This window comes from Carassius carassius, chromosome 38 (assembly GCF_963082965.1).
Source record: "Carassius carassius chromosome 38, fCarCar2.1, whole genome shotgun sequence".
Taxonomy (NCBI): Eukaryota; Metazoa; Chordata; class Actinopteri; order Cypriniformes; family Cyprinidae; genus Carassius; species Carassius carassius.
Genome location: NC_081792.1, coordinates 5,878,542 through 5,890,628, shown reverse-complemented (window position 1 = coordinate 5,890,628; position 12,087 = coordinate 5,878,542). Strand labels below are relative to the sequence as shown.

At 35.3% G+C, this 12,087-nt stretch overlaps 1 protein-coding gene and 2 pseudogenes across 1 annotated transcript; 2 read left to right on the top strand and 1 right to left on the bottom strand.

Moving 5' to 3' along the window:
• LOC132118932 (serine incorporator 1-like) overlaps positions 1-354 on the top strand; it is a 38,398-nt pseudogene extending 38,044 nt beyond the window's left edge.
• A 3,840-nt stretch (positions 355-4,194) lies between these two features.
• LOC132118939 (EKC/KEOPS complex subunit TP53RK-like) lies at positions 4,195-5,753 on the bottom strand (annotated as a pseudogene).
• A 2,465-nt stretch (positions 5,754-8,218) lies between these two features.
• slc2a10 (solute carrier family 2 member 10) lies at positions 8,219-11,364 on the top strand (the record flags this gene model as incomplete). Its single annotated transcript, XM_059528687.1, has 4 exons — positions 8,219-9,440; positions 10,733-10,855; positions 10,967-11,102; positions 11,274-11,364. Coding segments are annotated over 4 exons (1,572 nt in total), but the record flags the coding sequence as incomplete, so codon positions are not given.
• Positions 11,365-12,087: the final 723 nt, after the last annotated feature.

The window sequence follows — 12,087 nt, the reverse complement described above, 5'->3', positions numbered from 1 at the left end:
TCCTGATGCAGACTACAATGCCATGACGAGCAAGTGGCCAGCAGTGTGGGTGAAACTCTCCTCCAGCTGGGTCTGTCTGTCATTATACACCTGGAGTCTGGTCGCTCCTGTGATCTTTACCAACAGGGGCTTCACCTAGATGCATTTCTGCAGAACACCTCCAAAAATCAAGGTGCTCTGCCATCGCTTCAATTTTTTATTTTTTTTGTAAGAGTTTAATATCCTACAGCCTTGATGCTCTTATGAAAATACTGTTTGGTTTGTGTTTATATTTATTGGATGGATTTTATTTTTGAACCATTTTGCCTAATAGCCTGAGCCTGTGGTTAGGATGTTCTCTGTGCCATCAGCGGGAATGACAATGTATTTTATATTTATTTTATGCCGGCTTACTGCTTTAGATAAACCTTTTTTTATTATGGAGTGTCTGTACTTTTGATTTATGCTGAAATAAAGTGTTTTATTTCTGTTGGTCAGGCAAAATTTACCGATCTCTCTATTTTTGTATCTTTACTGGATGTTGTGTTTTGTATAAAAATGCTACATTTTCATCATAAAATCAAGAAGAACAGTGACAAGTAATGCATTATATTTGATACAACAAGAGGTAGTAATTCAACATCGAGGATCCAAGTATATTTTGGATAATCATCAAACAAATTGTATTTTTGTTCAACCAAAACAATTTTTGTATATGTAAAAATTAAAATTAGTAAATTTAACAATGTATTTACAATGATGTTTTATTATTTTTTAATTTATAAGAACAACACATTAATCAACATCTGTGTAAATGTGCCAGTGTTAGCCAGTCGACTAAATTTTAGCTGCAGTCCTTTGGCAAGATTTTTCAAAACCCTTTAAAATATTCAAAACAATAAACAAACAGTGCTAATGTGACAACAGTATTAACACTATAAAAAAAATCAACACTTTAACACAATCAACCATGCAAGCACTCAAAACAACAACACAACCTTCCATAGCAAGCATGCTGGAAACATTAACCACATTCTGTGCATAAAGCACAGAAGACTCCATTATGGATTAATAAAAATTAGTAATTATTAAACAATTAGTCAAATATTAATGAAATAATATAAAAAAAGATACACAAAACATACATTTAGCTGCCTGACAGCGAGCTAAGTTCAAGAAACCTGTTAAAAGCAGATTAATAATATTCAACATTGGTAGTAAATTTAGAAGTAAAATGTATAAATTAAAAATGATCACGTCTGTTTTTTCAAAAGCCAGACTTCAAGACTTTGTCTGAAGAAATTATATATGGTGCAACTTTTTAAATTCAGCTGGAAGTGTATTCCACAACTGAGAAGCTCTTACAGAAAAGCCTGATTGGCTAAAGGAGGTGGACCTGAAAGTAATTTCACAATCTCGTCTCTCATTAGATCTTGTAGATCTGCTGTTTAAAGTTTATGCTTAATAAAAATACTAGGTGGTGGAGGAGCTTTTCCATTCAAAATCTTAAACATCAGCCAGGCATAAGTGTATTTTGTAACATTTTCCCAACTGAGAATATCATATCTTCACAAAATATTGCAGTGATGTAAGTAATTGGGTTTTTTTTATCTAATACTATGTATCCCTGCTTGTACAGAGAGAGAACAGGCTTTAATGTTGTTTCTTTAGCTTGATACCAAGTTGTCATACAGTATATAAGTGAGGAATAATCATTGAATTTATATATAATTTTGCTGCTGTAGTTGTTAGACAGTTTCTTATATACCTAAAATTATCAAGATTATATTTAGTTATTTGCAATACTTTCTTCACTTGTTTTTTAAGGTATAAAGTGGAATGGAGGATAATACCAAGACATTTAACATTAGAGACTACCTGAATGATCTCTCCAGACACACACACATCTTTGTGAAAAACATACATACTGTCTTCTTTACATTAAGAACCAAGCCATTTATTTACATTTATCATTACTGACAGTCACCACTTATAAACTACTACTAAATACTGTAGAAACTTAATTTTCTGTAAAGTTGCTTTGTAATAATTTTTATTGTAAAAAGCGCTATACAAATAAACTTGAATTGAATTGAATCATTATTGCACTATGTTTAGAAGCTGCTAGTTATTTGGTTTTTGCATGGACATAAATTACGGTATAATTTGAATGCATCTGAACATTACACCCTGTACATACAGAGGGTAAATCATTTCTATATAAGTTGAAACGCAGAGGCCCCAGGAGGGATCCCTGAGGCACACCCGTTTCATTGAGCAGAAAAGGTGAAGTTTCACTACCCACCCTAACACACTGAACACCTGTAAGATAAGACTTCATCCAATTTAGCATATTAGGGGAAAAATTCTAATTAACTAATTTACAAATTAGTGTTTGATGATCGGCAGTATCAAATGCCTTCTTTAAATCCAAGAATATGGGCCCAACAACACCTTCTTCGTCCATTAACTTATTTTCTAAGAGAAAGCAGTTTGCAGTCTCAATAGAGTGGTTGGCTCGAAATCCAAATTGCATTGGGTGCAGTGTATAAGGGCTGCTATTAAGATGCGTTCACAACTGTTCAGCAACACATTTCTCTGCAATTTTGGAAATAACGGATAAAATGCTAAAAGGCTTATAGATATTCACCTCAGTTGGGTCTCCAGATTTATAAACCGGAAGAACAATGGCTGACATCCAATCCTTTGGAGACTTCCCTTCTTTAATAGAGGTATTGATTAACTTTGTTATTGGTCCAGTAAATAAATTTGCATGCCTTTTAAGAAAGATAGAATCAAATCCAAATATACGTTTATATTTGGAGATTGTAAAAGAGTTCAGAAATGTATTATCTTAAGATTCAGAAACCTCCATTAGAGACAGGGCAGACTGAGAGATGTCTATCTGTGGTGTAACTGAAACACCAACATGATTAATGGGCACTGTCATCTTTACAGAATTCACAAAATAAGAATTAAGAAAGGTTGCAGTTTGCAAGGTGCCATTATCTCTAATTTCTAATTGCTTTGTTGAATTATAATGCCATTTCCCAGTTAGCTTTTTCAGTTTATCCCAAATTTGACTAACACAGAAGTTCGGTTTGGGAACTCGAATGTCCTTAATTACTGTTTCTTAGAGAAGTGAAGATGTGTCTGTTGGACATTAATCGATCTTAAGAAAAATTTGTAAGGCACGATTTCTCTCCTTCATTAGTTTCCATATCACCATTAATCCAAGGAAAAGTAGATATGCTGGCACCTTTGCATTTGCTTTTCTTTAAAAATAGTTTTGTAGTGTTTTGTGGATAAAACACATATGTGTCTGTCTACATTTGTACCAGATGTAAATAAATTCTAATTAATGTTCTTAATTGCCTTTTCAAATGCACATCATTCTTAGGTATTCTAAATTGGCAAGCCATTGTATTAGAAACTAAATAAGACCGCTCAGATTTCTATTGAGCTTTCTGGCTTTAATTATTTAATTGTGATCAGACAAGCCTGTAGCCATTTTGATTTGGAGATCATCATTACATTTGCATTTTTTCGCCATTGTTTTTATACCATCTCGGCAGCTCTACCTTCATGTTTCTGAACAGACTACATCTCGTCCTTCTCACCTCATGCTGCTGTGATGTTTCCTGATCTTCAAGAAAAAAGATGCAATGCAATGCCTAAAGGAATTTCTTTGAATAATATTAATCCTCAATTCTGATTTGTGAGTTTATGTTTCCAGACTGCATCACAAAGACTAGTCCCCCAACTGAACCTGGTTTCTCCAAAGGGTTTTTTCTCCATCTCCATATTTTCCTGCATACAATCTGTATGTGATAAAGCACTACTGTTAATAAATAATGCTAAATTGACCATGACCATCAATCATAAATGTCCAAAAACTGTATATTACTGATTTAAATGTAGATTATAAAAGCAAAACTTGGTATTAGTTTTTTATTGGTTTCAATCCCAGGTCTCGGAAGCACACTGAACATGCTGATTTACACGTTTGCTCAGAAATTCAGCGGATCAATCAGTCTTCAGTCGAGAGTGTGCATTTATCTATCATGCACCCAAACTGAATTGGAGAATTTGAATTTAAACCATTCATTACGTCACACATTCATTACAACATTTCCAACATCAACCCACAGCTGTAAGCTTGAAGCAAATCCCGTGTGAAAGCATTCAGTGCCAGAATATACGTTGTAATGCACTTCATCCTCTCAATCGAACCTCATCCAGTTTTTTGATGAACACGGAGGACTTTTTGGATAAAGCAATGTAACTTTTCAGAAGTCTCTCAAACAAAGTCTCTGTTTTGGGATGAGTGCTGAGAAAAGCTTTCTCAAACACGTACAGGTCAACTCCTTCATCTTCTGGTAGAGCAGAAATATAAATATAACAAAGTCAATCAGAACCAGCTTCATGCCACTGACCAGAAGCATGTTGGAGGTGGTGAGATCACCGTGGATGACATCTTCATCATGCATCTTAGCTAGGATTTCACCGATCTTGTCTGCTAGAGTCTGGAGATGCTCCGACCCTTGAGCCAAAGCAATGTGGTCGTTTACTGACACAGACTGAATAATATCCTCCAAGACAATCCAATGAGTGGTGTATTCAACAAAATAAACAATGATACCTGGGACAAAGGAAACAAAGTCGTCAATCATATAGAGTAGATGTTAATTACATTTACATCTGTTCATTTAGCAGATTAATAATCTTAATATTTATGTATGCACTTATTTGTACTCATCAAAAAAGTCATTTGTCACCCAGCAGGACAATTTAAAATCAGCTAGGAGGCAAATAGGTGTTTAAAAATATTCATAATAGTTATTTCCCTTATTGAAGCCTTAATGGGACAGTTGACCTCAAAATGAAAATCCTGTCATCATTTACTGACCCTGATGTTGTTCAACACCTGTTCTGTCTTCTGACAGATATAACACAAAATATATTTTGAAGGATGTTGGTAAACAAATTGATGTTAGCCACTGATTTCTACATAGTAGAAGTCACAGGCTACAATATCACACATTCCACCAGCTAAAATTAATACAGGTTTGGAATAGCTTAAGGGTGAGTAAATAATAGATGTCGACCGATGTATAGGTTTTGCTGATTAATCGGCAATGATAGTTGATTGCTGGAACAATCGGTTATCGACAAAAATCCATGCTGATAGTTTTCCTGGTTGCGTCTGTTGCTGGAGTGGCTGAGAAGGCTGTTTCATTCATACAGTGCGAGAACTGCCTCTAGTGGCTGAAATCACTGACAGTATATGCTGTTTGTTTAGACACGTGACACTGCACGCTGAACAGAGTAAACTTCAGACCAGGATTTAAATGCAGCTGACAGAATTCAAAATTGTTAATGTATAATGAATTTCATATTGAGTATTTTTATGGAAACATTTTCTTTCTGTGGCTCTAATAAAGTCTGTAAGCTTCATTTATATTGCTGTTTAAAAAAAACAAAAACAAAAAAAAAACACTGAACTCTTTTTTTGGATTTGGACATCACGTTTGAAGAGCATGCAGGATCTGCATCGCAGGAAGGATCGCACCTAGCTCCTGTGAGCTTCTGCGGCGCGTCAGTTTCTCATCGACTGCAGGGTGGCTATATCATTTTGGGAATCTCTCTTTAATAATCACGGACTGACCCAAAAAAGCACCTCGATAGACACGGGCTTCCGCGCCCTGTTTGATCATTTGTGCTTCCTTTAAATACGACGGGACACTCGCTTCGACTGAGTCTGAGTGGGCCATGATCCGTTTTTCCCGGAAGCAATGTGCACTCTGCTTCCGGGAAAAATTATACTCTTCTTCTCTTCTTTTCTTTCTTTTTTTTTTTTTAATGGCGGCTGGTAACCAACCTATTCAACCAACATAAATAGGTGCATTACCGCCACCTTCTGCTCCAGAGTGTAGAAAACAGAGTTTTATATTCTATTTATAAGTCTCTCTAATAGAATAATAATAATAAAAAAAGACTTTACTATTTCAATTGACCATTTTATTAAAAGCTTAACATTATTTTTTTTTTCTCAAGAAACTCATAACATTGTTCACATAACCCCTTTAGGATGTTTCCCTATTATTTTAAGTGTGTTATTTAAGTTTGAGTGCACTAAGAGTATTCTGTTATAGACAACATCTTCTTTCCTTTATTTACCTATACCTATAAACGTTAATGTATATTTAAACACAAGCGCATATAGCGCCATCTACCGTTCTGACATTGTATTTGCATCACGCCAGAGAGCAGTCCTATTCATAATCATTTTACATTTATAATCTCTTTTTTGTGTGTTGTTAGTTTCTTTCTCGAACAATAATCTCTAAAAAGATTACTGACATACTGTACACTATTACCCAAATTCCCAACAGAAATAGTGCATTTGTACCCCACAGAATCAGTCCTCTATCTCTTCCACTCATCTATTACACAAACACGAAATGCTCTAGTATACAGTATGATACAAATATTTTTTATATTCTTATAGGCGCTTTATGTGTGATACTGGCGTTTTATGTCGACTTTTAAGATGTATTCGATCAATCCACTACGTTTGGTGTTTCATTCTACTTAAAACATGACAGGCTGTCTGATTTTCTGCTTAAACAATTTAATATAGATATTTATTATTATTTTTATGATGTTTATTATTTATTACATGAATTATTAATTAGTTTGATATATTATTTATTTATTTTATATTTATTTTAAAGGTGCTGGCAAGTACGACACGGAGTTACTGTGATGAGATCAGATCTCTTGTTTATTCACGAAGGCTCAGAGTTAAGGAGGACTTCCTCCTGCCACGTCGCGCGACTTCCTTGGATGAAGACTTCAGCACTGAAAGAGGATCCAAGAAACTTTGCCAGAACAAAAGGCAGACGAAAAAAAAAGAAAAACTAAGATGAGTCACAATTATGATTCCTTTATTACAGTGACTATGTGGACCGCACATAATCTTTAACAATGTACTTTTTGATCCAGTCCGTTTTCTGTCGGGATAAAAATCTCGTCAGGGATGTTCATCGGTGAGAAGGCGGGCTAGCGGTAGCTACTTTTATTCGTATAAATTAACGTTACTTTTAAACGGTGGAAGCCTCTTATTATTTATTTATTTTTCCCACTTCTGTTTTAAAATAACGGGTTGGTTTTGCAGATGTTATTTTATGGTTTCCTTGATAGTGGCTTCAGAAAACTTTACAGCTACACATGAGTCCCGCAGTCTGGGAGTTTAGTATTTTCGTGTGGACAGGACTGCAGTCAGAAACATCAGCTGCAGGTGATTTATATGATATAATTAAAACGCACTCAAGAGAGCTGCTGTAATGAGATCAGTAGCGCCGACACGGGAGTTGTCATGGTGACAGCGTGCTGAATGAAGCGGACGTCTAGGACTAGAAGAACAGATTTTCTTTTAAAACTAGCAGTTCCCATCTGATATTTTTATGTTTTGGAAATATATTAGATTCCCGGACGAGACAGACTTGTTGCGTATTTGATGAGCGAGCATCTGTTAAAAAAATGGGTAAGTTGTCCTGTACAATGCTTATTTGTGTTTTTAGCATGTAATTTTTGAGAAAAATTAAAACGAAGGATTGTAATTGATTATGTTTGTCTCTATAGGAAATATATTTTAATATCAGTTATATTTTGCCCATATGCATACCCTGCCTGGTGATATTGCTGTACTTAATCTAGAGCAACATGTCCTATTATAAAGTGCAGGTCATAGTTTATGAACTTGTGTATGTTTTCTATTTCTTGTAATTTAAGATCACCTTCTGAAATGTGACATTTTCTACTTTAAAATTGTTTGTATATAAACAAAATTTTAAGTTGAGGGAGTTCTGAAAAGCTCACCTATCGATCAGGATGATCTACCAACACTATATTTGGAGTAATGTGAGGCTGATGATACACATGGCAACTTTTTGAGCAATGTTGTCGTCAGTGGGCGACCAGGCGAGACAAAGGGCCCAAAACCGATCTAAATTATCCAGATAGAAACTCGTTACCCATTCTCAATGGGAAAGTGCCCATTTAAGTGTGAATACTATTTCAATAATCTGAAGAACCTTTGTGCAGTGAAGGTTCCATGGATGTTAAAGATTCGTCATTGAATCATCAATGCTAATAAGGAACCTTTATTTTAATGAGCAGGCCATCCCAGGTGCAAACTTAACTTCTGTGTTATTTGTGTGCTACTTTCTCTTTTCTAGGTTGTTCTGTCCTGGTGCTCACTATCATTGCGTCCACTCTTGGTGGCCTAGTGTTCGGCTATGAGCTCGGAGTAATATCTGGTGCGCTGCTGCAGCTTCAAGCTCATTTCTATCTGGGTTGTGTCCAGCAGGAAGCCGTGGTTAGCGCTCTTCTGATCGGATCATTGTCAGCATCAGTGATCGGTGGCTGGCTGATTGATCGTCATGGCAGGAGGACATCCATTTTGCTGAGTAATCTTCTCATTTTAGGAGGCACCATCATCTTAACTACAAGCGTATGTTTTTTGGCATTGGTGGTTGGGAGAGCCATCATTGGTTTTGCAATGAGCATTTCTTCCATGAGCTGCTGCATCTTCGTCTCTGAGATGGTTGCTCCCGAACGCAGAGGGTTGATGGTTTCCCTGTACGAAGTTGGAATTACAGTTGGGATCTTGTTGGCTTATGCGGCCAACTATGTTTTCTCCGGTGTCCAAGCAGGATGGAGGTACATGTTTGGACTTGCTATTATACCATCTCTTATGCAGTTGGTGTCCATTGGGTTTTTACCTCCGACAACTGGTACCTCTGAAGGCCTCTTAACAGAGGACGATAGCCAGCAATCTGATAGATTAGCAGGGGACGTGTCAAATCTGCACCCGACAGAACAAGTTAAATATAGTGTCTTTGACCTTTTCAAAGCCAAAGACAACATGTGCAGAAGAACCGGCATTGGTCTTGGGCTGGTGCTCAGTCAGCAATTCACAGGTCAGCCAAATGTCCTCTTTTACGCTTCCACCATCCTTTTCTCTGTGGGATTTCAGAGCAACGCGTCTGCAGTACTTGCATCGGTGGGTCTGGGTGTAGTCAAAGTCATTGCTACTCTGTTGGCAATGATATGTTCAGACAAGGTTGGTCGAAGATCACTTCTGATTGGTGGATGCACAGTGCTGGCTATAGGATTGATACTTACTGGTTTCTTGTGCAGAGAGTCAGTGATTGATACAACAAAACAATGCACAGATTCATTAGAACCACATTCAAATTTGACCTCACCGGCTGAAAACCAAGAAAACATGGGCAAAAACTTGGTCAGTCAAAGTACTCCATCTACTGGACATCAAACACATGATGCTTATGAAGATTCAAATATTTCTTCACACTCAGAGGACATGTATAAGTGGATTATTTTTATCTGCATGATGACAGTTGTGAGTGCCTTCTCTGTCAGCTTTGGACCAAGTAAGTTTTCTTGGAGTAATACCAACACAACCAGTCAAAGGTTTGGGATCAGTAAGTCTTGTAATGTTATATATATATATTATTATCTTTTTTTTTTTTTAAGAAGTCTCTTATGCTCATCAAGTCTGCATTTATTTGATCAAAAATACTGAGAAAAAAAACAGTAATCTTGCAAAATGTTATTACAATATAAAATAATGGTTTCTATTTTCATATCCTTTAAAATATGATTTATTTCTGTGATGCAAAGCTGAATTTCCATCAGCCATTACTCCAGTGAAAAGTGTCACATGATCCTTCAGAAATCATTCTAGTTTGCTGATTTATTATTAGAATTACAGTATCAGTGTTGGCAGCAGCTGTGCTGCCAAATATTCGGATTCTTTAATGATAAAAAAAAAAAGAACAGTATTTATTAAAAATATAAATCTTTAACAATATAAATCTTTACGATTACTTTTTAACAATTTAACATCCTTGCTGAATAAAAGTCTCCCCTGACCACCGCAGTTAGTCTCTCCATAGGCAATATTCTGAAGATCTCTCGATACCAAAGGGAAAGAGATGGAGGTCTAGAGTGAATCCACTTAATAAGAATGCATTTTCTAGCGAGTAACAGGAGTTTGTCAGAGAGTGACCCTAACGTTTTGAACTGTAGTGTATATTGTTAGATAATATTTATATTTTAAATAAATGCTTTTCTTTTTTAAACTTTTTATTCAGCAAAGAATCCTGAAAAAAAGGTATCACAGGATCCAAAGAACTATGAAGCACTACAACAGTTTCCAGCATTGATAACAAATCATCATATTATTCTGATTTCTGAAGATCATGTGACACTGAAGACTTGAGTAATGATGCTGAAAATACAGCTTTGCATCACAGGAATAAATGAGATTTTAATGTATATTAAAATAAAACATTTTTACATCATAAAACTATTTCAAAATATTAACATTTTCACCCTGTATTTTTGATCAAATAAATGCAGCCTTGATGAGCATAAGAAACTCCAGTTAAAAGCATTAAAAAATAATTCTGATCTCAAACTTTTGACTGGAAGTGTACATTTACTGTCGTTAAAGATGCAGCACCAAACAAAGCTGTCTTATCAGTTTGAGTATACAATTAACATTATCTCCAGTATGTTTGGCTAAACATTTGTTAAAACAGTGATGTCCAAATAGATGCTTGGTGCACCTATTGGCACAGAAATTCCATCATCTACCAATATTTCATGCCATACAACAGAAAGTACTTTAATTGCATTAAACTGCATATTTGTTTCACAGTGACATGGCTTGTGCTAAGTGAGATATTTCCAAAGGAAGTCAGGGGAAGAGCCTATTCATTCATCAACTGCTTCAATGTGGGGGCCAACCTCATAGTTACCTTTTCTTTCTTGAGTATAACAGGTATGCACAACAACCATGGCCACACACAGTCAGTCAGTCATCATCATATGAAATGGAAATGGTTTTTGCCAAAAATTTTCATCATATTTCAACAACTTTTATTTTTCTCAGATGTGATAGGGCTGTCTGGAATATTCTTTGTGTATGGAGTTATCGGAATGGCAGCGGTTGTGTTCATCTACCTTGTACTGCCAGAAACCAAAGGAAAATCTCTTCATAAAATTGACAGAGAACTCTCTCAGACACGGTAAGAGAACATATTCGGTACAATGCCTTGTTAAATGATATCATATTTTAATATAAAACTATTGTGACCAGAAAAGCATGTTATTCCTTAGAAGTAAAGCATTTCAGTCAGAATGTACTACAATAGAGCACTCTGACCTGTGCTTTACTCAAAATCTGTTCTTTCTTTTAGATTTTTTCACAGAGAGGAATTCTGCAATATTTTCCAAAGAAGACATTTCTCTTCAGGTTATCAGAGAGTTCACTTGACAAGCACAACATGACATAAGGCAGAAAATAATGAAATCCCTCTGCTGACCATCAATACAGATCATTCTGTTCACTGGATAATATTGTTCAATGGTGAAATGATAATGGATATCTATTTTTTATTTATCTTTTGTAGTAACTCTTGTACTATGATTCACATGGTTGGATCATATGCATATATTTATTAGTGATAAATCATTATGAAATCATGATATACTTTTGTAATGATACGTTTTAAATAAGTATAAATTACACCTACTTGAGTCTTATTGTATGACTTTTGTAGTCTGTGACACAATCTATGTCAGAGCACATAAAAAAATGTACAATTTAAATGATTAGAACTCTGCTTAAATGATGTGTTAGGATCTGTGGAATTGCACACAGAACAAATAAAACATTTACATAGAGATACAGAGAGATGTTATGGACATCTTACATTTTACATCTAGGTTTTTTTGAATAAATAAAGTTTTTTTTCAAATGGATATATTTTATGCAGCTCAAAATTTAAAAATAAATAAATAAAGTGTGTTACAATTAGATAGGTCCATCCAAGTAGGGCACAGTGTAAAATAAAAGCCCTTTCTTATTAAACATGATTGCTTTATATGTAATTATATTTAACAAATGATACCATTTAACATTAATATATTTGCACTTTCTTTGCATTCACGAGATATATTTGATCAGTTCATGCATTCCCATGGAACTGAACTGTTTGAGCTACTGTACAT